The sequence below is a fragment of the Pagrus pagrus genome (genome assembly GCF_965226575.1).
Source record: "Pagrus pagrus genome assembly, chromosome: 14".
Lineage (NCBI taxonomy): Eukaryota > Metazoa > Chordata > Actinopteri > Spariformes > Sparidae > Pagrus > Pagrus pagrus.
The window spans coordinates 21,449,326-21,476,442 of NC_140198.1; the positions used below are offsets into that span (position 1 = coordinate 21,449,326).

The 27,117-nt window shown below is 41.8% G+C and overlaps 1 protein-coding gene across 1 annotated transcript in view; it reads left to right on the forward strand.

The window, feature by feature from the left end:
- The window catches only part of dchs1b (dachsous cadherin-related 1b), a 90,181-nt gene extending 77,312 nt beyond the window's left edge, over positions 1 to 12,869 (forward strand). The window contains exons 15-29 of the mRNA XM_084374103.1: positions 2,480 to 2,719; positions 3,253 to 3,378; positions 3,474 to 3,683; positions 4,226 to 4,482; positions 4,605 to 4,811; positions 4,902 to 5,298; positions 5,420 to 5,533; positions 5,665 to 5,876; positions 6,002 to 6,153; positions 6,549 to 6,679; positions 6,854 to 7,140; positions 7,651 to 7,792; positions 7,907 to 8,078; positions 8,163 to 8,572; positions 8,680 to 12,869. Coding sequence (XP_084230229.1) covers positions 2,480 to 2,719; positions 3,253 to 3,378; positions 3,474 to 3,683; positions 4,226 to 4,482; positions 4,605 to 4,811; positions 4,902 to 5,298; positions 5,420 to 5,533; positions 5,665 to 5,876; positions 6,002 to 6,153; positions 6,549 to 6,679; positions 6,854 to 7,140; positions 7,651 to 7,792; positions 7,907 to 8,078; positions 8,163 to 8,572; positions 8,680 to 10,724 — 5,102 coding nt within the window. The 3' untranslated portion in view covers positions 10,725 to 12,869. The remainder of the gene's footprint in view (positions 1 to 2,479; positions 2,720 to 3,252; positions 3,379 to 3,473; positions 3,684 to 4,225; positions 4,483 to 4,604; positions 4,812 to 4,901; positions 5,299 to 5,419; positions 5,534 to 5,664; positions 5,877 to 6,001; positions 6,154 to 6,548; positions 6,680 to 6,853; positions 7,141 to 7,650; positions 7,793 to 7,906; positions 8,079 to 8,162; positions 8,573 to 8,679) is intronic.
- Positions 12,870 to 27,117: the final 14,248 nt, after the last annotated feature.

A 27,117-nucleotide genomic window follows, 5' to 3' on the forward strand; every position in this document is an offset into this window, starting at 1 on the left:
TGAAACAAAACTTTCCAGAAGATCGTAATTACCCACTGAAGTGCTGCGTCTATGGGGTCTCAACTGCTAAAACACTCATAACGCTCATAACCCGCTTTACTAGATGATCTTTCAGTGCCTCGGAGCAATATTTCACTTGAATAATGCTTTGGTTTTCTTTTCTTGACGGATTTGTTCATGGGAACCGATTTGGGACTATGGACGTGACCGGCCTTTGATATCTTATATATGTGTGTGTGTATGTGTAATCTCTTCATCGTCAGAGCTGGGCGGTGTGGGCGTGCTCAGATCTGGCTGAGATGGGATTAGGAGCCATAAGACAGACATTTAATGCAGCTTCCAGATGGAAGAAAGTCTTTACTTCATTACTGTCAAGTGTCTGGTGTATTAGCAGGGGCTGACTTCACTTCTGGTTTGTTTCTCAGACTCTGTGGTGTTAAGCTTACAGTTAATAATAGCTGTAATAGCAGATTAGCATTGTATTGGGAAGACATTTACCAAACTGCCCCGCTAATGTGGGGGGTATCATTAGCCTGATTACCACCTATAAATTATACGTCTGCGCTGCCAACATGAACTTTCTGTTATTTCCCAGTACAGCTGCTTTACTGCTGGTTTTATTGACCCCTTTAAACCTAATGTTTCTTACATGTCCATCCCTTTTTTTCACAAGTAGCTTCAAAATTAGATAAAACATTTAATGCATGCTGTTTGAGAGCATTATCTGCCTGTTCTATCCTTAAAGCTATGCCCTTCTTACGGTGTTAGGTAAAATAAAATCCTAGATCTTTATAGCCGCAAAATGAAAAAAATCTGTTTGCCTTGTGCAGTATATTATGCTCATTTCCATGTAATTCAGTATGTTTTAAATCTTTGGAAACCTCGAGATCTTCGGTAGCCTCAAAATAGAATTTCATGTGAGTTTGAGCAAAGCTAATCCAGTAAGAGCATCTTTATCATATGGTTGGTACTGTATCAGTAACATTGAATTGGCTACAGAGGAGGATAAAATAGTGCAGTAAATGTTTTGCATCTGTTTGGCCGAAACACGGGAGCAAGCAAAACCTCACAGGAACATCTGAGCCAACAGTCAACACACGATGTATGTGTTTGGCATGCTGTGGCATTTATAAATTACACATGTCTCTCAGGCACAGCATGCCAGCTGAAGTTGTACACCGCTGTGAGCAGTACACACACACACACACACACAGAAACACACTCATATTTCCTCTCACTTTGGCTGACCCTCCTTGTAGTTGCTAGTAAGAGAGGAACTGAAGCCAGAGACTGAGAGGTAGTGGTCTGATTCAAAGCCTCTATCTGAATCAACTCGATTTACATAAAACACACACACACAACTAATGCTAACTGATACATCTATGCTTATTCAGTGTTGTAAAAAGTACCCAGGTACCCAAGTCATACTTGAGTATAAAGATATCTAAAATATTACTTTAGTAAAAGTGAAAGTCACCCGTATAAATATAATTGAGTCAAAGTCTTAAAATGTTGGATATTAAATGTATCTAACTATCAAAAGTACAAATAAAAGTAAATATTATACGCATATTTACATGTATGCGGATACTGTAGACTGTGGTTGACAGATTATTGACCGCTTGACTCTATCATACCTGATATTCAGCATTTTTCTGATTATCAGAATCATTTTTTTAATCCAATTGCTGATTAAATAATTTAATTTATCTAAAAATGTGCTACTTTGTCTCTGATGCTGCAAAGTTACTAGTAACTAGTAAGTTTTCAAGTAAATTTAATGGTGTGAAAAGTACAATATTTGCCTCCAATTGGAGTGGAGTGGAAGTATAATGTAGCTCGAAATTGTACTTTAGTACAGTACTCGAGTAAATTTACTTGGTTCCATTCCATAACTGTGCTTATATGATATGATGCAGTTATGTATCAAAAAATCTACTTAATGGCATAGACTGCATCTAAAACCAACTCCACATTGATGAACTACAACAGTATAATGCTAGAAGCCATTCAGCATAGTGAGTACTTACTTAAATACTAGTAATACTTCTGCACTTTGACTTACAGTGAGTTACATTTTGAATTCAGGACTTTTACTTGTAACAGAGTATTTTTTGCCTGTTGTATTTTTACTTTTGCTGAAGTAAAAGATCACAGTGCCTCTTCCACCCGTGCAGCACACCCCTGATTCACATTTGGGAGCCAGAATAGAATAGCTGGTGTGAAGTCACCGTGGTCTTTCACTTACTGTGGAAACTCTCATAAAGCAAAGCTGTAAGGGTTTAGTTTTTACTGGTCCTCTAGGCATACAAATACTGCCTCTCTCGGGTACACAAGATTACATGTTCACAAAACACACATTTCAAGAACAAAAAAAAAAAAAACGAAATAAGAATAGAGGTTTTAAGTGAAGTAATCTGGAAAGTTTTAGAAAGTTCCTCACCCACTGCTCACTGACTCCTTTTTTTCTCTTTTGTAGGCTCTCTCTCCATCCTTAAAGCCTTAGACCGGGAGGAGCAGGAAGTCTTCAATCTGACCATTGTAGCAGAGGATCATGGGATACCTCAGCTGTCCACCTCTCAGGTGCTGTCTGTGCAGGTGATCGATGTGAACGACGAAGCTCCGGTGTTCCAGCGAGCCGAGTTTGAGGCCCAGGTGATGGAAAACCGAGGACCAGGCACAACTGTATTGACAGTTACTGCCACTGACCGGGACCAAGGTTGGTTTAAATGTGTCATTTCAATAATTACAATAAGTAGAGTAAGTCTGCTTGTTAATTCAACAAAATATTAAAGTAATATCATATGAACCTTCACAGGAACATATTTTTTTCTTTTGGCCAGTAAGAAGTATCTATAATGTCGAGGCGGATGGATGTAGAAAATAAAGAAAGTTTTTAAAATTCAATAAAGGCAGAATGAGTTAACTTGTACAGCTGGTTTACAGTACAAGTGCTTAAAAAATGAATGGCCAGAGAATTAAACAATAGAGACATTTAAATGGTTTGGAGAAACCAAATCACTTTAAACCAAACCACAAGCTCACGCTAATGAAAACGTGTGGTCACAGTCAATCGTCCAGAGCATAATATTTCTGGCGCTTTCATTAGGGCTTGCCAGCGGATTTATGCAGCTTTGGATTCATTAATATCGCTGCTTTATGTCACTGAATGTGGCCTGTTTTCTTTATTGCTTGTTCCGTAGTGTGCGCAGCCATTTATTTTTCTTATGTCTGTTTTCTGTTTCAATGCAGGTTCTAATGGCCAAGTGACGTATGGAGGTGTGACAGAGGAAGGCTTCATCATCAACCCTGTGACGGGAGTCATCACCACCACCAAAGAACTGGATGCTGAGCTACAGAACCACTACACACTCACCGGTACTTGTCTCAGCTCAGTTATTTCCACATATAGCCACAAATCTTTGTATGGGATCCAACATCTCATCCGCTTCACAATTTCCATCTCTCATCAGTGTATGCCAGGGATAGAGGGCTGCCTCCTAACTTTGCCAAGGCTGTGGTCCGTGTGGAGGTGCAGGATGTGAACGACAATGCTCCGGTCTTTGCAAAGCTGTGGTACGGGCTGGAGGTGCCGGAGAACCAGGCCCCTGTAGAACTCTTCTTTCTCAAGGCCACAGACCCTGACTCTGGTCCTGGTGGAGAGCTGGAGTACAGGATCACTGGTGAGAAACAGTGTTGTGTTTCATTAGAACGGGTTTACAGAGCGATTTGGCTCACCACAATTGCTGTAATTGCCGTTGCAGGGTGTGTCGGATGTGAGAATAAAAATATCTTGGGAGAGACAGTGAATTTTTGTCATTTCTGGTGTTTTCCAGGCTTAAAGTGGTCAAGTTTAACAGATTGTTGACAGATTATTACAATTTGCACTCAGTTGCATATGTATGTGATCACACTTCTTCATTTTTGGTGATATGTAAAGTTGTGCAGAGTTATTTTGGTCTTCCCAAGTCAGGATTGGATATATCCAGCACTCGGATCAGTGTATTGCTTTTGACAGAGCTCTATATGAAAGATCAGATCTGCATGCAGGCCCGTTCTTGACATACTTCTGTATTATTTCAATTATAGCTCATTCCATACACCTGTCTGGAGCACATTCAAAATTAGTCTTAAGTGCAGAATTGGCACAGTTTCACTCTCTAGTCTTCTTTTAACAATCAATCCACAGCAATTCTTGACAATTTTTTCTTTTCTTCCAATTCAGCTGGGGACCCTGATGGAGATTTTCACCTCCACACCAGCACAGGGGCCCTCTCAACCTCACGTGGCCTCGATAGAGAGACGAAGGCTGTGTACACTCTGGAGGTAGTGGCCACAGACCGAGGCAGCCCTGCTCTCAGCACCACCGTCACAGTGGAAATCAAAGTGCTGGATGTCAATGACAACAGCCCTGTCTTCAGCAAAAGTACCTACACTGTTGACGTATCAGAGGACGCTGCAGAGGGGTCCAAAGTTCTAGAGGTTAGTGGAAACAGGACTGTATACGCGCTTTGTTAAAGTATCTCATCGACAAAATGTATATCTGACTTTTATAACAAAATATTTCATATGTCAATCATTAAAATGTGTTTATCTATTTCCAGGTGTCAGCCGTAGATGCTGATGATGACCTGAATGGGAAGGTTCTGTATTTCCTTAGCCGAGAGGCACACGGAGCGTTTACAGTGGATGAGAACACTGGTGTTATCACAACAGCAGCCCCTCTGGACCGGGAAAAATGGGCGTCATACAGCTTCCAGGTGTTTGCTGTTGACCTGTCACCTGCTGCTCCCAGGAACACCTCTGCTCAGGTAAATGAAGGGTTAGATTTTGAAAGTGTTCAGTTGTCTGATTGTTGTGTTTTTTTTAAGTATTTGTATTTTTTTTAATCTTCCTTCTAGGTGACTGTCACCATCCTAGACGTCAACGACAACACTCCCTTCTTCATCCAGGACCCGCTTGTCATTGAAGTGTCCAGTAGGCGTTCCCAGCGCGTTCTAGCCACCATGAAGGCTGAGGACAAGGACTTTGGAGCCAATGGTTCTGTGTTTTACCGTTTCGCCACTCCAGTGAAGGGCTTCAGCATCAACTCCCTGACCGGTGAGATCCAGGCAACCGAGCCCCTGGGGGATCTGACCCAGGCTCAGAGGACCCTGATAGTGGAGGCCATGGACCAGGGCACGCCAGCTCAGTCTGCACAGGGGGTGGTGGTGATTTACGTGAAGGAGGTGGAATACAACGGCATTCGCTTCTCTAGAAATGCCAGAGATGTCAGCATACAGGAGAACGCTTTGAAAGGTGTGACACTGATACAGTATTTTTTTAAGGATTGGAATCATCGTCTTAGTGAATTTGTCCCTCCCTCTGCTGTCACAGTTATATATATATATATTTTCTCTTGTCTGCTTAAAAAATTCAGGCACAGCTGTGGCTCAGGCTCAGGCTCAGCACCCAGATGGCACAAGAAGAGGTATCAGCTACAGCCTCTTCAGTGGGAACAGAAAGCAGGCCTTCATCATCAGCTCCTCATCAGGTGAAAGTCACAATAAAACACTGTTGTTTTTAGGTTTGAATAACAGATTGTTAGTGTGATGTGGTTATATAAAGTCAGCGAACACAAAGTTTAATCTGCTATTTTATGGTTTTCTGATCCTCATTTTCCAGGTGAAATCAGGGTGCAGAGCTCCAAGGGGCTGGACTTTGAAGACACCCCCAGACTGCGTCTAGTTGTGAAGGCTGAAACTATGTCCTCCACATCTTTCATGGCTATCAACCTGATCCTGCAGGATGTCAATGACAACCTTCCTCGCTTCCAGCTGCAGAATTATGTTGCCTACATGAGAGAAGCACAGGGATATGAAACACCAATCATACAGGTACCTCCATATATAAAAACTGTACAGTAAATAATACAGAGTCATACTGACATTTGGTCTACTGGAGTTTTAGATAGATCCTCAATATTCTCCATTTTTCTTCCTCCTCTTCCACCTTTTCCCAGGTGATGGCTGAGGATGTGGATCAGGGCCAAAATGGTCAGGTCACCTACTCCATCCAGTCATCAGGCATGAGCGGCCTGTTCAAGATCGATCCGGTGACAGGAAGCATCACCACATCGGCCATCATGGACCGTGAGATCTTTACCCAGACCAAGTGAGAACAGATCTGAAATTCAGCAAGAAACTATTCTGTGTGCACATTTTGAAGGGGGGCATTTATTTTACCTGTACAGTTTGTACAGAGAAGAACATAACAGTTTGTATTCACAAACAAGTAAACGTGTATAAAAAGACAAATTAGATGTAGCACATCATGAATCATATTCACTCCGCTGGCTTGTATTTAGATAGCTTGTCAGGAGGTTTACATAGTCTGCTGAGGATAGAAGCACCAGTGCAAAGTGATATCTGTATGCCAACTCTGTGAATCACCTGCTGTTCATTTTCACAACATTTTGCTTTTGTGACAATATAAGAATGAAAAACAAAGTAGATGTGCATCATTTTGTGTTCCTTTTTAATTTTCTCTAAAATTAAAACCCCCCACAGACTGGTAGTCACAGCGACTGATAGAGGAAGTCCACGATTGGCTGGTTCGGCCACACTCACAGTGATCATTGTTGACCAGAACGACAACAGCCCCACAATTCCTTTGCCCAAGGAAGTCCGCATCCCAGAGAGTAAGTACTTTAATTTCATCTGGAGTTTTGTACTTAATTAACAGCAAATATTTTAAAATCGCAAAATAAATTCTGTCACTGTACAAACCAAGGTCATATAGTTTAGCATCATGGCTATGCAACAATATAAAAAGACCAACAGTTTTATGTTCAATGTCTTTCTCTTTCAATCAGACATGTTGATCGGCACAGAGATCACTCTTGTGACGGGTAATGATGTCGACTCCAGTCCTGCCCTCTCCTACTCTTTGCATTTGGACCCAACAGCCTTAGGCAAGTTTGGGATTCACCGCTACAGTGGAGGCGTCTCACTCACCGCCCCTCTGGACTTCGAGGAGAAGACGTGGTACACCCTGACTGTCAGAGCCACGGACACCCAGCACCATACTGAGGCTAACATAACGATACTGGTGGAAGATATTAATGACAATGCACCTGCGTTCACCCATGATCTCTATCAGGTAGGATGGCTTATAATTCGAGCTGGTCTTCTTTTTTCTACGTACATAGTACATTCGTTACATTCATTGTGCCTAATTAAATGTGTGTTGATGAAGTTTGATAAGGAATTCAATAAATACAGAAACAGTGTCTCTCTAGTAGACTACTTCATTGTGGGAGGAGAAAATTGCACTCTACACACACTGTAAAAAACACATGTGCATTCCCAACATGTGTACACAGTGTGGGTGATAAAAGTTAACTGCCTAATATTGACTGGGGAATGGTTGCAGAGATGAGCATGTGCAATATTTACTTCTCTGTCTCAGGAAATGACCTCAACATTAGCACAAGCTTAAGAAAAACAGGAACTACAGTATAAAATGCAATTTTCTCCACTGTGAGTTTAGTGCTTGTTGACTTCCTGAGCTTGGGAATACAGTATACAGTATTTCTGCAGTCTGTTGTTGGCTTATTTGTTTGTTTTGCCCTAATGTTCTAATGTTGTTATTTATATCTCTGCACCCCAGGTAACTCTGCCTGAGCACACGCCACCAGGAAGTGCAGTTGTCACAGTAACAGCAACTGACAGGGACTCAGGAGAGAACGGAAAGATCACCTACCGAGTGATGTCATCAACACAGGAGGGTTTCTACATTGACCCCAATAATGGTGAACAACCTTGGCTTGCTTTCCTGATATAGTTTAGCTCAAGTCTCAAAAGAAAATCATATTTAACTGATAAGATTTTGAAAGTAACTCCCTCTCATTGTCTTCCTTATCCAGGGACCCTGTTCATCAATCACAGAGCTGAGTTTGACCCTGAACGCCCGTCAGTCAGTATTGTTATCGAAGCACGTGATGGAGGCTCGCCTTCACTCTCCTCCCTCACCACTGTCCAGGTCCAAATCTCTGACGTCAATGACAATGCGCCTGTGTTTCACCAATCAGAGTACAGGTCAGTCTACATTCATTAGATTCTGGAAGTATTATGGTGTAACCACAGCTGTTCTTACATATGTAATCGTCCTTCTGTCTGCAGAGCCACAGTTTCTGAGGACACCATCCCAGGCTCAACAGTTCTGACTTTTGAGGCCTTTGACAGCGACCTTTCCCGAGAAAACTGCGGCTTTGACTTTGCGATTGCCAACGGCAATGAAGGAAATGCATTCCAGATTGAAAGCAGCGTGCGGTTCATAGAAGGACGGGGCTTTCAGACAGTTGGGACTCTGCTGTTGGCGGAGGGGCTCGACTTTGAAACCAAACCGCTTTACAACCTCACTGTGGTGGTGTCAGACCGCGGTGTGCCCCAGAGGAGCTCTAGTGTTGCTGCAGTGATAACCATTGGTGATGTGAATGATAACCCTCCGGTGTTCAGCAGAGCAGAATATACTGTGTCACTGAGTGAGGGAGCTGCCTCTGGGACAGAGATCATACGACTGACTGCTACAGGTGGGCCAAAGTCCAGTTATATCTCATTTTTATTTCCCTTTTTCATTATTCCTTTCTTACTATGTACCTCAGATACTTCATTCTACTCTGTTGTTGTCTTTTGCCAGATCCAGACTCAACGCCCAACGCTGAGATCCAGTATACCATCAGCTCTGGTGATGAGGTGAACTTATTCACCATGGACCAGTGGACTGGAGCCTTGCGACTTCAGCAAGCACTCGATCGTGAGCACCAGTCCACACATACTGTCATCATCCAGGCAACAGATGGACAGGGTCACTTTGCACTAGCTCCAGTCTTTGTTGAAGTCAAAGATGTAAATGACAACCATCCATTCTTCCCTGTGGATGTCCTCACTGCAAGTATCAGAGAAAACCAACCAGCAAACTCAGCTGTGACTGTCCTACATGCCATAGACCATGACACAGGAGTTTTTGGCCAGCTGAAGTACTACATGGTGGAGAGGTCTGGTGCAGGAAAAGACAGCTTCAATGTGGATCAGAAATCAGGAGAAATCAGAAGCAGAATTCCGTTTGACTTTGAGAAAATCAACTCCTTCAACTTTGTAGCAGTGGCAGTCGATTCAGGCAACCACTCAGCCACTGTAACTGTGCAGGTGTTTGTCACAGGAGAAGATGAGTATGACCCACTCTTCACTTCCTCTGATTTCTCCTTCGAAGTCCCAGAGGGAGCCAAGAAAGGCCAGAGCATCGGCCAGGTCCAGGCAAATGATGAGGATGGAGGGGTGGATGGTATTGTTCTGTATTCTCTTCCCACCAGCTCCCCGTTTTTTGATGTCAACAAAACCACTGGGGTGATCTTCCTGAAGTTGGACGGTTCAGGCAGCAGTAGTGGCAGTGGATCAGGCCGGAACAAACGGGAAGCCAGGCTGATGACCCTGGATGTGAAGGCTCACAGTCCTCTAGAGGCATCTCGCACCACTACAGCCCAAGTCTCCATCGATGTCACAAACACCAACTTTGGCCTGGCCCCTGATGTCAACATCCTGCTGATTAGCATCATTGCTGTATCACTTGGTTTTATTGTTTTGCTTGTGATCATGGCTGTGGTGGTGTTCCTTGTCAAGTCACGCAGGAGGAAGAAAGCCCAGGATGCAGGAAACAGAACTGTTGCCTCAGGAACTGCTCTGCAGAAATTGGATGATTGCAACTCAGGGCAGGGAGGGGAGAGGATCTACCACCAGGCATTGCCAGGCTATGCTGGAGATCAGAGTGCCGGTGGTGGTCCCTACACTAGAGGGGGCTCTCTGGATCCTTCTCACTCCAGTGGAAGAGGGTCAGCTGAAGCAGCGGAGGACGATGAGATCAGGATGATAAACGAGTACCCCCGCGTCGCCTCCATCACCTCGTCCATGCAGGAGCACATCTCGGCCAGAGGACCAGACTCTGGAATTCAGCAGGACGCTGACCAGCTCTCTGATATCTCCTGTGAGCCTGCAGCTTTGGAGGGCAGCACCTGGTTCAAAGGAAAGAAACTAGGAGGCAGTCTCAGTGGGACCTTGCTCTCTGGCCAGCTCCCAGTCTATAGGGATGAGGGAGGTGGGTACCTCGGAGTAGGTCGCGGCCTCAACATTTCCCTCCCCAAGGATTACGCCTTCCCTGAGGATGGTAAACCGTCAGTGGATGGTTCCCTCACAGCTATCGTTGCCAGTGACGAGGAGCTACGTGGAAGCTATAATTGGGATTACCTGCTTAACTGGTGCCCTCAGTTCCAGCCTCTGGCCAACGTCTTCACAGAGATTGCCAGACTGAAGGATGAGACTGCCCAGCAGAGCCAGAACCCTCGCCAACCCTTCCAGCCCAAGCACAAAATGGATCCCAAACCTAGAATCGACCCTCCACCACTGATCACATCAGTGGCCCATCCAGGGGCCATGTCAGTTCCCCCGAAGGTCCCAGTGATTGGACGGACATTCCCGCACTTGGCGTCACTTCGCAGGTCCCCTATCAGTCATGAGGGGTCCATTTCATCAGCAGCAATGTCCCCCAGCTTCTCCCCTTCTCTGTCCCCGCTGGCAGCTCGATCTCCAGCTGTTTCACCCTTTGGAGTCAACCAAGGGCCCTCAGCATCCATGATCAGCACCAGGGAGCCCTCGCTGGACCAGAGTCCCGATCACGAGATGAGAATATGAAGGAAAAATTTGAAAATTATTTAAGGACGAACTTAGAGACAGACAACATAAACAAGGCATGATGGAGCATCCTTCTGGCTGTTCTTTTTCATGGAACAAAAGAAAGAAAGTGGAGGTATCAGTTGTACTGTCATTCTCAGAAATCGTTTAATGAAGGTCTCACAAATGTCCAGATTGTGACATTTGTGTCAAGTGTCCGACCATATGAATTTTTGACAGTAAAGACCCCCACAAAAACATACTTAACCCTCTCCTGGTAGAATATTTGCATTCTTTGAAGTACTTCTGTGGGTCGGCAGTGTTACAGGAAAACACAAACAAGGAACATGTGCCTGGGTTGACAGGACCAGCCCACTCAGTGTCAACAGAACAGTGACGCAGGTCTCCATGAACTGAACAGGGTTAAGAGGAAACCGACCTCTTCATGGGAATGTGCACTTACCATGCCCTGCAGTCAGAGATCCCTTAGTGTGTAGATAGATAGATGTGTAGTTTTCTTGTTACCTCGCTGGCTGGCCAGAGAGCGAAGGATCCTGTTCCTCTCTTCGTGTCTGTGGACATTTTTACACTCCAGTATTAAACTCATCTAGTGGCTGCTTTTAAAATGGCCTCTGGACGACATGTGTGTGTGTGTGTGTGTTTGCGTGTGTGACTCCCATGGACAGAAAACTGTGTTCACAAAGACACTGATTCATTGAATTGCCAATGCATCACAAAGTGGACGAGCAGTGGAGACAATTGTTTTTCCTCACCGATTCAGATGACACTTCTTTTGATTTTTACTTTTATTTTTATATATTTTTATATGAAATTATGATTTCAGATCCAGAAATGCCATTATTCCACATGGAGAGGTTATTGTTTTTGTGTATTTGCATATATGTATATTTGTATGTATGCAGGCTACGCTATGTACTGTCTCCTAGGTTTTTAGAGACTCTTGTGACAGTTCTGATGTGAGTGAGAGGGAGACTTTTGTGTTTCTAGCATTATTTATATGAAAAGAGGACTTGCTGCCACATTTTGACAGTAGGAAACCAAACACAGCTCACACTATGCTGTGTTATTACCTTAAGATTTTCTTTTTTTTTGTCAAACTGTAGATCATCCCAAATCCAGAGCAGAAATCTGATGAAAACCTGTGATAAATCTAAATGCCTGCTTCTCCAGCAGTTCAGCACTCTGCTGTGGTTTGCAGTTATGCACAACAGCACATTCCCCTTTGTTATTCAGGGATGACTCAATTTGCTGATCACCTCTGTGTCTTTGAAAGAAAGTGCTTCCTAAAAGTCAAGTACATTACTCACTAACTTAAATGCATTTTACTGTGAAGTTGTTCATCTCAGCACAACAAAAGTAGCGTGCAAAGAACAGGCTTGGACTCTCGTAGGAAGGTGGCGTAAGTGGCAATGTAGCACATGAGCCAGAGAAGCGGGAAGCAAAAGCCTGAATGCATGAGCCTTGATGAATGTACAAGGATTTCGAAACCGGTGCAGTATTTATTTCCATGTTAACTCTCTGTTCTGTGCATTTTATTGCTATGATTCACTCAAGATTGTCACCAACATGATGAGGTGTTTTCAGGTTCCATGTGTTAAACTCATCATCTGCACCTTCTTTCTTTCCTCTCATCACTGAGATCCAGTTTTAGCTATCTGCTTGTGTAGCATGAGGCTTTAAAACTGTCTTTTTCATGGGTTTTTATCCTTCTGGCCTGTTTTTAATCTTTCGGAGGTAATTACAGTGATTGGAATGTCCTCTTGTTTTCCAAAAAGATGGCTTCTACCTCTGTTCTTTGTTCAACAAAACCCTACAAATCGCCTGATGCAAAGCTGGCACTGCAGCTAAAAGCTACACATGCCATGAGCCTAACTTCAGCACAACACGCTCTGGACTCATAATTATGCTGTTTTCAGAAAAATTTCGGCGTTGGAGGACGTCCATTTGGAGTTCAGTTTCAGATGACTGCCAGTGACTGATCAGTGGAGCGATGGCAGGATAAAAAAGAGCTGTACATGTATTTAAAGCAAATAATAAATTCCTACTGATCTCTTTTGACAAACTGGAGTCAGACTTCATCTTTTTTGGAGTTTAAACCAAGGCTTTGAGGGAAGAACTGAAATGCAATTAAAGTTTAACAATGTTCCTGCTATCTGCGCTGTGAGTGGCAACTTCGAAGAGCTGGAGTTCACTTCAGTCATTTATGAGAAGAGTATTATAAGGGAGGGGCAGACTTGGCTTTGGGCAGAATCACAGCAGAGCTTATGAGGACGGTGAGCCAGGAGACAGAGACCTACATCCAGGTCACCATCTGGCTTTCAGCAAATTTTCTCCTGAAGGTAAAACTACATGCAGGATCGGTTAATACTATATATTATCATATTAGCTATTTCTTCTAAGTTTGGTTTGCTGTGGTTTGGTGAATCCAATTGATAACATTTTAAAGTGGGGAGGCTGAGGATGATTGATGACTTCCAACATGGTTGAAAGGTGCTTAAGGACGACAAGAGAATTCACAAATTGAAAAGAAAATAATAATGTTGAAAACCAACATTTCGTATTTGAACTGTAAAATGAGTAGATGCATTTAAAGTATAACTTAAAAATACAACCATGGCTGATATTATTTGTACACTGAACCCCTGATTTGACAAAATGTGTAAAGTTTGGCACAAATATAGAGAGACAAAGACACGCTCCTTCCGGTGGACCACCATGGGATCTCATTCCATAAATAATGTATATGGTAGAGAATGGCGATGGACAAATACGTTTCCGAACCAAGTTGAATTCTGCCATGAATCATATATTCGCCTGGATTGTTGTTATAAAGAGACTTTGCCTCTTTAAACTACAATACATATGACATTTACTCATATATTCCATATATTATTACTCTTAATTCTGATTTTACCATTCTGAAAAATGCTCACATCCAACACTGTCCTGAATGTGTTTTTAACTAGAATGTGTCTTTGGTAAATCCGTGGGAAAAGCATTTTTTCTATCACAGGATAAAGCAAAGGTTTGCATCTAGTGGTAATGACAAAACCTGAGATGGGGCCAAGCTCCCGTCAACAGTGGGTTTCAGATCTTCCAGCTCTTATGAAGGCGTATGATGTTTATGTAGCTGAATAATTGCAAAATGTTTATTTCATGTGGAACACAGACATGTTTGCATAGCTGCTGTGGATTTCTGCCTCATTTGGTCATCACACACAGCCTGCACAGTTTCTCTGTTATTGTTATGTACAGAAAGAGCTGGACATTGATTTTGACAAGGTGCAAGAGAAAGAGACAGAAGCTCCGTTTGTTCACGTCTTGCAGATTGAGAGATGATGATGAATGGCACATTTGAAATACAAACATTTTGAATATAGATTTTGTTCCTTGTACAGTGAACTGTGTGACATTTGAAATCACCTGAATTACACATGCATTTAGAGTATATTCTGGCTAATTTAGGAACATATAGTCTTGCCTGTAAAAGAAAAAAAAAACCTTGCTCCCCTCTTACACTCTCACCTCAACACACAGCTGTGTTTACAGCCTGCTGTCCCAAGACTGCTTTTGCAGCGTACTCCTTCACTAACCTCACACAACTCCAAAAAATCATGAGCACACACACACACATACACACTACATAGCTACTACACAGTGACACACATGGCCCACAACAATCTCCCCAGCTGATGTTGGCCCAGGTCCAGCTCCTACAGGCACATACTTGGCAGGTTCTTCAGTTGCAAAATCTGGGAGAAATCTATCTGGAGCACAAGTCTATCCCCTGAGGAAGTTGTAAGCCACATATGAAATCCTTGTTGGTACACTATGATATGTGTGTGTTTGTGGGTAAAGTCTGTGAGAGAGTGGTGGCCCCTCAAAAGACCCAACGCAGTGAAAATCTATGTTCTCAATCATGCTCTAACTCTTTGATGGGCTCTCTGTAAAAATGTGATGCCATATAGAGTTCAGCATCATTTGAATCAGAAACTGATGACAGTTGTAGGATCATTGGTTTATGTTAAAAGGGTCCTGTCAATAGAATCTGATCAAACCACACCCACACTGTTCTGATGAAGCAAATTGGCCCACTTATGTGCATTTAACTATTGATTAATGATAATGAAGGAGGTTTCTCATTCTTATTTTTTTTAAGTTTCTTTTTTTGTCATGAACATATAATGTAATAGATAAATACTTAAGATTTGAAACCAGGTTTGTTGAGTTTTAATATGATTAAAGGTCCAGTTTGTAAGAATGTTGATTTTTGAGTCTACTTCCAAACTCAACAAATGCTAACGCTTTGGGAAAGTACAGTACGTCAGGTCGGCCACCACCCCAAAGAGTTTGTATTTGGAAAGTTGGGAATGAGACTCAAAAATCAACTTTCTTACAAATTGGAACCTTAACATCGTCCTCCTGAGCGCGCTGAGATCTAATATCGCATATTTGGTGCAAGTCCCCAAACACAGAGACTTGTTGCTACAGGTGCGTTCGCTTTAAAACTGCCTTGGAAAATCCTTTTGGACAAAACAGTGTGGTGGATTCGGGCCGTGTGCGCAAATGGCCATCATATGTAAATAATGGAAAAGCAGTGATACTTGCACTGAAAGGTTGAAATGTATTCCAACTTCTAAAAGCCACTAGAAAAACACGACACGTGGCGCAAGAGAGGAGCGCGGAACAGACACACTCTGCCATAGGAATACAATGGTTTCACAGCTGGTGATGTGTTTGCGACTCAGTTTGATTGGACTCGAGGCTCACATAGAGAATTGTATCATAAACATTGTTAATGGTGGATGAAGACTTCAAATGACAAACAAGGGAGCGTTTTAATTTATCACTGTTTGCACTTTCACATTGGAACACAAATACAGGACTTCAAGCATCGCTTTCTCACTGACAACGTTTGGAATTTGTATAACTGTAAATGCCAGAAAAGTCATCCTGAGAGTTTGGAGAAGAAGTGAAGGCTTTTTAGAAACACTATTATGTACTCTGATAAATCTTCACAAATGTCAGTCTTGAAAAAAACAAAACAACTTTCCATAACAGCTCACTTTGTTTAAGACCGTTTCTTTCCAGTGAGGCTGGATAATCTGCAGCTGCACTCTCTGGGAATCAAGCCTGTAAACATCGCATTAGACTTGGCCCACGCTGTAGTTAGCATCCAGGTGCTCTTTTCTTCTGACTTTGATGACGTTAATGATGAATCAGTACATGCACATTAATGTACAGCTCCTAAATCAGAAAACATGCATGCAGCTGTTTAGTATGAAGCATTGTGCACTGTGTACTGGAGACAAATATTGATGCACCGCACCAGATACAGTACTCAAGAATGTAGGTCAGTGCACACACACAGAGGGAGAGAAAAAGAGAAGAAAATGGTTAAAACAAAAACAGAACAGAAATAAGAACAGCTCTGACTGTTGCTCTCACTGTTGCTGTTGTCAGAGAAAGAGTGAAGTTTCCATTTAGGCAAATTAATGAAAAACTGTTGTTAGAATAAGACCCAAATATGGTGTCTGTTGCACACATGTGGCAATCTCGTGTGTGTTCTGTATGAGAAGACTGAAAAGCGTCTAAAAGATGTGACTAATTTCGCCTGGATGATCCACCTCTTAATACTTAAAATCAATTCCTTCTGACAAAAGACAGATGAAAAATTAAGTTGCTGTCATGAGTTGGCGGGTGATTTCCAAAGTATGAAAAATAAGGATGACACACAGTTTGGGCGTGAGATGTATTTTTTTTTTTTTTTTTTATCAGAAAGCCTGCATTAAACCCTGGAGGTGTGGGACTTAAAATAAGCATTTTGGAGGCAGGGAGGGCCTCATTGCATTGTGGGAAATGTAGGATCAGAATGATTACTTCTTTAGTGGGTTAGGGTTAGGGTTAAGGGCTAACTGTATCTGTACTCACAATTAAACCCTCCAAGTCCTCTGAAATGCTGCAAAAAGTCAAAATATCTCGGCCTTTGCAACAGTGACCATTCTCACAAATGTGTCTCTTGTCAGTCCACCTACTTTATGGATGTACAATATTAAATCGACGGCGTAATCTTGAAAGTGTTTCCCACAAAGTTAAGACGTTTTATTAAATCAAGAGTATCAATTTGAACTCTGCTGACTGCATTCACAGCCATGAGATCGTCCTTCATTTTGCATTTTACTTCATTTGAGTCAACAATGTTAAATTTCCATGTATGGAAAGATAAGAGTAACTCAATTCAAACATCTATTCAAAATGTCCTTTTCACCCATAATTCTCTTTGAAGAGATTCCCAGAACTACAAACAGGACCTGTGGAAGTTGGCTAAGACAACTTCAACTCCAAGGTCAGTCAGGCCCCAGTGAATCTGTTCCCCCTCTCTGTTCTCCCCATCCCAGGAAATTACCATGAACACATACGTCCCTACGCACTGACATCCAAAGGCTCTCAGCAGTACCTCTGGTGCCAAGATCCAGTTTCACGCTGTTTGTCAGTTGTTATCTCTGCTGGCGAAGGAAAAGCTTCTCACTGTTCTCCATTGCTGTGTTGTTAGCGAGATGTGTGTTCTGTAAGCGTGTTTTTGATGTTTGTTGCGTGTCTTTTTGGTCCGTTTGGACATTGATACTGTCATATGGTAAACGTATCAACTTTTGAGAAGCAGCCTTGATTTTCAGCTGATTCCTGTGATCCAACTGCTTTTCTATTAGCTTTGAGCACCAAAAGAGGTGCAGAATTCTCTCAAGCCGAGGTCCAAAGGTAAACTGTAAAATTTACCAAAATTTAAGCAACATAAACTGAGTTAATTTCTGCTTTCCTTTGGTGCTGGAGCACATGTGTGACCAACAGTATTCATGGAGGAAAAACAGTCAATGGGCCTCTGACTTTCTATTTATAGTGATTTTTAGTTTTTTTTTTTTCTTCGGCGTCAAGCGGAGAAAAAAATGACAGGAGAAAGGAGCCAGCTGAGTCAGTGTGAGCCTGGTTCTCATTTGTGCTGACCTTGCGTTACAGGGCTCCCTCACTAGTGTCACTCACACTTCGCACTGCAGGAGAACAGAGAGTGTGATGGAGTGGAGAATGGTGGAGATGGCAAGGTAAAACAAAACGTAGTTCACCACAGTACTTGTCGGGATTTGGAAATGCAGTCAGACTCTGCTTTCTAAAGCCAAAATAACTGGCCGGTGTTTCGAACTCCGCTACAGATATTAATTAGTCAGAAATGACAAGAATTGAATGGAATAATTCCACTGAGACTTTGGTGCCGTTTTAGCCTTTCTAATTGCCATTTTGACAGATTGTTTAATGCACATTGTTTGTACTTGGTTTAAAAATAGCACCATTAATCAAGTATTTAAATCTTGAAAAAATAAATTGTTCTCTGGATTGCAGGGCAGAGCAATCAGTCAGCAAAGCAAAGTATGAATGTATGAAAACGCAACACACTTCCAAAAAATGCTAATTTTCCCAAAGCTCCTGAAAGTTTCCCTGTGAGAGAGTGCAGGTGACAGATGCTCTGGTGAGAGCGCAAACTTTTCAGTTTATGGCCAGTCAATCAATCTGTTGGCTTTTTACGGGCTCAAAATACCTCAGGCAAGACATGAAATATGGACTACATACAAGTTGTTCCAAGAACTTTTAACAAATGTAAGAACTTTACAGTTCAAGTCAGGACTACTGCTCGAATGCAAATATCAAGTAGTAAACTTCACAACAATGATAGACTCACTAACATTTTGGCCACTTTGACCACTTGTGATCAGAGCTCATTTCCCCGTTCTACATATGAATAAACACATACAATATTTCAGTTTGCAAAGACCAAATGCAATGTTGTTTTTAACCAACGGCCCAACAGTAGTAAATGCTGGAACAGATGGACATGCACAAAAAAACAGTTATGGTAATCTACAACATTTGCCAAATTAACGAGGCCCAGATAATTCTGAATGTGTTGCAGAGTTTATAAAGTTCCTCTCAACTCAACAACTCACAAAATTGCACAATCTTTCCAGGGAGCCTGGGTGACTTTCTCCACAGGGGACAAAGAAACAGCCTCTATTGGCTGGCGTTTACTGCATTTGTAAAATTTGACATGTGTACCGCCAATAAAATGTTGTGTTCTTTCATAAATGTAGCGTAAATGGTGCATCTGTCTGCTAAATGTTGGCAGGCCAGATGTAAGATTTAGACACAGAGTCACACACTGGCCAAGGAAATAAATCTTACCGTATTGCATTTAATGCCGAATATACAAGAAAGACACAAATGAATAAGAGTTTGCCTTTGCCGTTCCGCAAAGTTTATTCTCCCCATACAACATCTTATCAAATTGCACAACTTAAGAGAATCTGATATATTGTGACTACTAGTTAAATGGGGCAATCAGTGTAAACATCTGCTGCTCATCTCGGTAGGTAAGACTGTCCAAACACATAATTTGTATTAAAATGAATGAGATGGAAATCAGGCAGCGTGTTTATTGTGCTCTTATGGAAAGGATTCCAGTTGAGTAGGAGGCCCCTCAATGTGGCCCGGGATTCATTCAAATACACATGTGGCCACCATCTTTGAATGGTCTGAGTGATCGGTTTGGATCTCAATATTTTGGTTGCACTCACATCTGTTCTTTGAGCTGTCCACTTGCTGATGCCAGGTGAAAGCGCGGCCTTCGTTGCATGGGAGTCATATAGTTACTAGACTCCATAATATCCGTTACACGGTGATATCCATTTCCTGTTTGCTAACAATAGCTATCATTGACTAAGGATGATACTAGCCAAGTGAGGCTGTTAGTTTATTACCTAAATTTAAGCCTGCTCATTATTTTAAGATCAGCAATTACTTGGTGATCTTAAAATAATGAACTTGAAATTAAATTATTAGCAATCAAAGCCACTCACAGCTTCCATGGTCACTGATAATGAGGCTTTAAGTGCTTGGTAGCACTTTGAATGTATCACTGAACAAAGTTCTGGTAGAGTTTCTTGATGATTTACATCTTATATATGGTGTAAATTAAATGTAACAAGGTCAGCAACAAAACTACATCCACCACCACAGTGCAGAACCAGAAACAAACTAAACTTTTGACAGCAAAGTCCTGTGTTGCAGCCATCTACCGCTTTTACTGATTGTGAAGAATGAAGAGCAGTAACATGTATTCATGATCTCATGCTCTGAGCCTGAATGAGCCATTCAGCCCTGCACAGGTTGTGGTGTCGCCTGCCAACACATTTTAGGGTGGGGTGCCTTTTCTTTCTAGTGATTCTTTATTTGCATGAATTACAGAGCATGGTTACTGAGGCAGAGTTCAGAGGTTGTGGATGGCACCCAGTTGGAAGGTGCGGAGGAAAAGGAGGAAAGCTGAGCGAGCCAAGGTTATTCAATCATTCCTGCTCTGCAAAAGTCCTAATGGACTCCATACCTCTCTCTCCTTCATCCCCTCTCTTCTGTTTTCTCTCTCGATCTGTGTTTCTACAGTAGGCGACTGCAGCGGGGGAGCTGGTCCTGGTCCGACTGCCTGTCAGCCTGTTAGTCCGTGCGGATTGTCGGGATGTCAGCAGAAGCTCTCTCGGAGTTCAAGATAAGGTTTAGAGTCCTGACATGCCTTTTTCGTACTTTCATTTATCCTTCTGCGTCCAGTTTTGAAAACTCACCATTTCTCCATTTACTACTCAACAACACCGCCCCTCTCTCTTGCGCTCTCTCCTCTTTGCCTTCTTTATTTGTGTCCAAGATGTGAGCCAAAGGTCTGACACAGATACCGAACTTAAGAAAACACTCGTGGCCCTCAATCAGGAAGGTTAAACCAACACTGTAGGCAGTGAGGAAAAGTAACATGACAACAAAACCACTTCTTTCCAGCACTGCAAACAAAATCTGAGCTAAACTGAGCCCTTTAAAAGAGGGAAAATTGTGATTGTGGTGGAGGCAAAATATGTTTCACATTACAAGCCATTATGCTGATACATGATTGATAGATTGATAGAGACAAGCTTTTTCTCAGATGGAAAATGTCTATATTCTGCGCTGAGCATTTTCAGCATTTTTAAAACACAACCGTTGCCTATTTATTTCCCCGTGGCTCTGCATATCACGTGCACACCTGATGTTTTTCCGCTATGTGTGGAGCATATCCCAAAGCTCTGTAAGGAGGTGTAGGTCGCTGACCTCTCACTGTCAAGGAAACATCAGGCATTATCCTCTGCAGATTTTTCAAATAAAAACAATAACGGCAAGCTTTACTTGTGGGGTTACAACAGGCATTCCATCCGGATTATTCGTCTGCTACTCACTCCTGAGCAAACTCTCACGCATGCAAACTTTCATAATGGATTCAATAAGAGCAGAGCAAATCAGCGGAGACATCCGATCTCAGAGCATTCACTTATTGTTTTGTATTTGGCCATACGCAGTGAAAACAATAGCAGAAAGTCGTTGCTCAAAGTCACAGCGTTCTCTCCAAGTTCATTTTTAATTAATTTTCCATTTTATTCTAATCTCCCATGACTGCTATCTGACAAGAATGTATTCATAGAAACACAATCCATGCATAATAAGCTTCCAGTAATGAAGCAGCTTACAGTGTTGTTTTGTAGCTACTTCTGTTCACTCAGTTCTATTATGATTCCTGTCTAATTATTTGATTTATTCTCTCGCATTTGTAAACAGCTTCTGTCTTCCTAAACATGTAAATTTTCCGACATGTGCCCGTCAGCCTGATGCAAGAGTCTCTCCATGAGACTGTCAGAAGTACAGCTGTTTTATGATTTGCATTACAGTACATGTTCTTAGAGACAGTAGCAGTCAAAACTTAGTTAACCAGAGACACAGCCAGTAGGTCACCCTGGAATCATCATTATTTCCGACCAACAAGAAGGTTATGTTTTCATGTTTTCTGTTTGATTGTTTTGTGGTTGGTTGGTTGGTTGGTTGGTTGGTTGCTTGGTTGGCTTGTTAGATGTCTGGTTGGTTGGTCGGTTGGTTGGTTAGTTGGTTGCTTGGTTGGTTGGTTGGTTGGTTGGTTGGTTAGTTGGTTGCTTGGTTGCTTGGTTGGGAATATTGAATGGAACTTGATGAAAAAATCAGGTGAGTTTAGGTTGCTGGTATCTATGCACTAGGACAATGTGGTGCAGATCCTTAATCTGGGGATCTTAAATTACAGCATGGTTAAGCAGTTATGGTTTAAACTTTAGAGTGATACAAGGCTCTTGAATTTGATATTGGATTAGGCTTGACTGAATTAAAGGGGACTGTTGGGCCTTGGTGGAGGTATGCGCTCTACTGATTGCCATTCTAGTTAACTTTGAATATCCAATTCTTCAACATCAGACCACTCAGTGTCAGACACAGAGATGCCTTACATCAAACCACACAAAGCTTAACTTTGAAACTATCTTATTTTGAGGACTGCCCATTGTTCTGACAACCCAGTATTCAGAAACCCCAGTAGTCAGAAAAAAGCACCCAATGTCCCTTCGGTTGGTTAATGTACGTAGCTTGGTTAGAGTTTGTTTTAGATGGTTGGTTAGATGGTTTGGGTAGGAAAAAGAATGTCAGAGTAAATCAGAGTCAAAGCAGGGGGTCATGGTTTTTGTGGAACATGGGTGATAAAAAAACAACACAGGGAATCACTGGCACGACATCCCATTTTTGTGTGTTAATTTGCAGTCAGATTTGCTGTGCCATTACAGCCACATTTGTCAGTTGGAGCAGATGCCTTTTTGTTCCCTACCCCTCTCCCTTTTTTTTTGCACATTATTCATGATATCTCGCTCCTTCGCCTGTCTTTCTCCAAACCATGTCTCATGTGAGTTACATTCATATGCAGCTATTTTGCAGCAGTGATTTACATTCGATGGCTGCGTTCATTGCCAGCAGCAAGCAGTAGTCTGATATTCATACAACCAAGAGCAAGAGTGAGAAGGCTGTACAGGACCAAGTGAGTAACAGTTATTGCCATTGTTCATGTGCTATTTTGTCTTTAACCCAAGCAAAACAACTCTAGACTGTCTAAAGTTATCGCAATATAATTGAAGTCCTGTGTATGAAAATGAAACAAACAACACATACACAGTAAGTTTTGTTTTTTAATAGCATGCAGTGTAGTGCATAAAAGTGTCCTTTCTGTGTTGATCACAGAAACATTTGCTGTAGATGACGTATAAATTTAGAAATTTGAAATATTGCTCATGTAACAAAATGAATAATTGTTGTTTTGACTAACTTTACAGATCAGAATGTGTTCCAAAACTTTTTCTCACTCACTCTGCTTGTCTTATGACCAAAAAGATAATCCCAGCAAACCTCCTGTGGCTGATTGGACAAGAACTACTCCATCTTTCTGTCTTCAGTACGGACGAGTCTTATAGCTTCAGACGAGTCTTCCCAAAGTGGAGAAGTAAAACAGGGAATTAGGGAGTATTTACAGTAAGAGGGAGATCAGTTGTATGGAAGGTTTTGGACAAGAAGAGACGTGGATCAGGCTTATCATTGAGACAAGCCAAATGCTTGTCGTCTCAGCTTAAAGCATTGGACTCCTTAAGTACTGTAGGCATGAAAAATGTGCTCAACACTTTGTTTAGATTAAGTTGGAGGGAAAAAAGAATTGCTAAGCATGATGGCTTATATCCACATTATTTGCACTTAAATAAATTGACATCAAGTTCAGTAGGATTTTTTTTTTTTGACAGACACTCTTTCGAGCGGGAGCATCGTGCTCCTTTGAATGTCTGAGTTGTCAGCTGAAGAGTGTGAACTGATGGCTGGCGTTATAAAATACGAGCTTTATGTGTCATTTTGAGCCATGGAGCAAAATCTAACTTTATTTTTCACTTCAAATATTTTTATATTATTTATGTGGGTATGTATAATGACAGCAAGTCTTTTCTCTTGAAAGTATTTAACAAAACTCCAACTTCCAAACTCACAGCATGGAACACATTTAGTACAACCAATGCTTATCTCAATGGATTGGTCAGTAGGATATATTGATCAGCCAATTACAGCAAGAATGAAAAAGTTATCCGTATCGTTAATGAATATGTTTAATCTAGCTAAAACTTATTTATAAATGGTGCTTGCCTTTCTACAGAACTGAAAAAGAAAAATGTTGCTCTCTATCAATAAAATCCCAAATTTTACGATAGGCCACAGACACACAGCAGCCTTTTTTAAATCGTTATCATTTCACAGCTTCCTAATTGATCAGCAACTGAAAAGACAACAACTAACATTAGCATTCAACCACTTCTTCGCTAACATTACCGTTTACACAATATGATAGAAAGGATTAATTCATCCTGAAAAATAACCCACATCTTGGACACATTTATTTAAAGGGGCTCTATGCAACAATTTGTAGTAATTTCCATTTATGAACCACTTTTTTATTGGCCATATGTTGGCAGATTGTAATGTGACCAGAAAAATTAGACCCTCTCCGTCTCTCTCAGTTGCTCATTCAGACCCTGTTGAACTGTGGATTTCTTTTTTATAATTAGCATTTTATTGAATTTTTGAACATTTACACCTTCTGGTTGGCAGATCAAAACATTCTAATATGTAAAAATAAAAAAATGATAATAACACAGAGAAATAATCCAAGCTCAAATAAAAATATGAGAAAAAGGAAATGCACCATATAAAGCGAACAAATGAATACAAATAAATGAATAAAAAAAACCACCTTGGTGAGTCACATTTACAGTACACCAAGCATTTCTACTCCATAAAAATCAAGAGTGTAAAAACTTTCTGTTTTCCAGATAATTTCCCCACTTTGCCATTTCTCTGTCCTGTCCTTCATGCTGAAAAAAATGTGCTCATATGGACTTTGGATTTCTATGTAAAGGACTCGGCTTGGATTTTCAGTAACAGTCCAAAGGACATGACTTCATGCACGTTTTTGAGTTGAGTTCACCCACATAAACAAATGACTGGCTTCCAGTGCAACACAGAAGTTCCACAGAGCCCCTTTAAGTCTGGAAGTAAAACACACTGAATGTAATCAAGCTTGCAATGTAGCTAACGTTATCTGTCTTTTTCCCCCGGACCTCAGAAATGTTCTGTTAGCTGCTGTCTAATGCTAGCTAAAGGGTTAACAGATATGTTGTTTTACCTTGAAATATGGCCAATATCCCTCTTGATTTCATTAACTATCGTCTTTCCAGTTGCTGATCAACCGAGAAGTGGTGAAATGATAAAGATTTCCTACAACTTGCAAACTGTAACACAGTGGGAACAACTGAGCTTCCCACTCTGAGCAGTAAGTGAAAAGGAAAATGGCTGCCCTATGAATATGGTCTGTTGCTGCCATTTTGTTGCCTTGTCATATTTTTGTGTTGGTGGCAGCAGTAGAATTGTTGACAATTCAATCAGACATTTGGGAGCCAATGGGATGGCTGGTCCACATCCAGTGAGTAGGTGTGGTCATGATTCATGGACTCTAAACCCAGGCTAGGTCTGGTGAGTATTATCAAAGCCCCCACAGTTCTTTGAACATTTTGTTTCTGTGTCACTATTGTATTGATTAAGGTAAGACTGATGATACACTGGAATGTGGCACCACCTTTAAGAAACTCAGCAGGGAAACTGAGTAGTCCAGAGTGCTCATTATATAATAAATCATTACCGTAAATGGCAGCCAAGTGTTTCTTTGACAGGGCTGAGTCACTGCAGCTGTCAGTAGTAGTAGCAGCTGAGTCAGGATACTGTGGTTCCTGTGTTTGATTATAAGCCAGTGTCTCAGGGCTCCACATGTCTCCCAGGGTGTCTCTCACAGGCTGTTTCTGTGAGTAAAATACGAAAAAAAAGGACAATCTGTTTTGGCCCGTGTGAGTAATGAAACCACATTTCTTCTCTCTTGCACGGAAAGGAGTGAGAGAGGGAGCAGAGAGAGAGAGAAATCATATTAACAAGGTTTTACGGTTTGCGACTTCCAAAAATGTTGTTTTCTGGCTGATAAAAACCTGGCTTACTTTCCCTGATTTATAGCGATGCTAAGCTTAGCGTGAGGCTTATTCCGCAGCCGGGTACGCACCTGAAAGGTCAAACGATCAGAACGGATTGTCCCGGTCAAAGTGGGTGGCGTAGCTGGAGATTAAATGAGTCAGATTTAAACGAGGTTGTTTTGTTTCAGCCTTATAATGAATGGTTAACCTCCGGAAGAATTGGTTTGGCTTCTTTACTGATGACAGCCGCAGACCCCATAATAGAGATATCAGGCATAGCGAGCTGTGAATGATGAAGATTTACGGGGGCGCTGTGGATATCTTGGAGGTGTCCCCCATGGCTCCCACATTTCCTGTCATGTCCAGAGAGCAGACTCCCTCCGTAACCTGAGCATGAGAGTTCACTCTCATCACTGCCACCTCCCCTTCTGTGTCCTCTGCTGTTGACTCCCTTTACCTCCCCTCTCCCCAGACTGATAGTTATAGAGATTTAGATAGATGCATCAGGGTATTGCACCTTTCCAAAGCCCTTTTCTATCATACTTACAGTGCACTGTCATTTTGAATTATATCGAGCGAGGAAAAACACAGCCTGAAACACTTGCTGATTGAGGAAAAACAAGAGCTATCTGAGTCTGGTGGCAGGGAAGGAAGGGAAAAAAAGAAAAATGGAGGTATTTTTGCAAGTCACTGTGCTGCTGGCGATGTTTTGATCCATTCTTATCTCCTTCTGATTCACTGCAGTCGCTCAACACTGGTTTGTTTTTTCTCGCCCATAGTTTATTTTTAAATCTTCACATAATGAAACATGGTACCGGTCAGTGCTTCAAGGTTTGTTTTCCAGTAGTGTCAGTGTGAAAGATGGCAGCACAGTAACTCTTTTCCCTGGAAAGACAGGGGAGATTTGGATGCAGGTTTCGTTGGCGTAATCGTTAGTAGTAAAGCATAAATATGTCTTAGTGCCAGGGGAGTGGACACAAGGTGCTCAGAGGTCCACGTAACTATTTTATACTTGATTAAACCATTTTGTAGGTCAGGCTGACATGGAGAAATTTGGAAGAATATTAATTTACTTTCTCTCGAGGGAACCATTACTCTTTCGCCTCATCAAACCCTGTCCTCAACAAATCCTGTTTATCAAAAGGCTTATTTAGTGTATTGATTTATGATTACAGTCCTGAGGCCTGTACGATGAAGCAACTTCAATTTACCCAGTAAGTCCAGGTTTTCAGGTTGATTTTGACTGGTACACTTCAGCTCCTTCCGGTGCTTAGAGGCAGTGCCAACCGGGGATTGTGAATTGTAGTTTCCCCAGTAAACACTTAGACCTCTTCCGGTGTTGCAGTCTTGCCTGACCGACCAGTGGCTGCTCTTCTTGGGTTATAATCCTCATCCAGAGCCGCTCTTCCCGGGTGGTGTGTCTCTGAGCTACAGATGGTGGA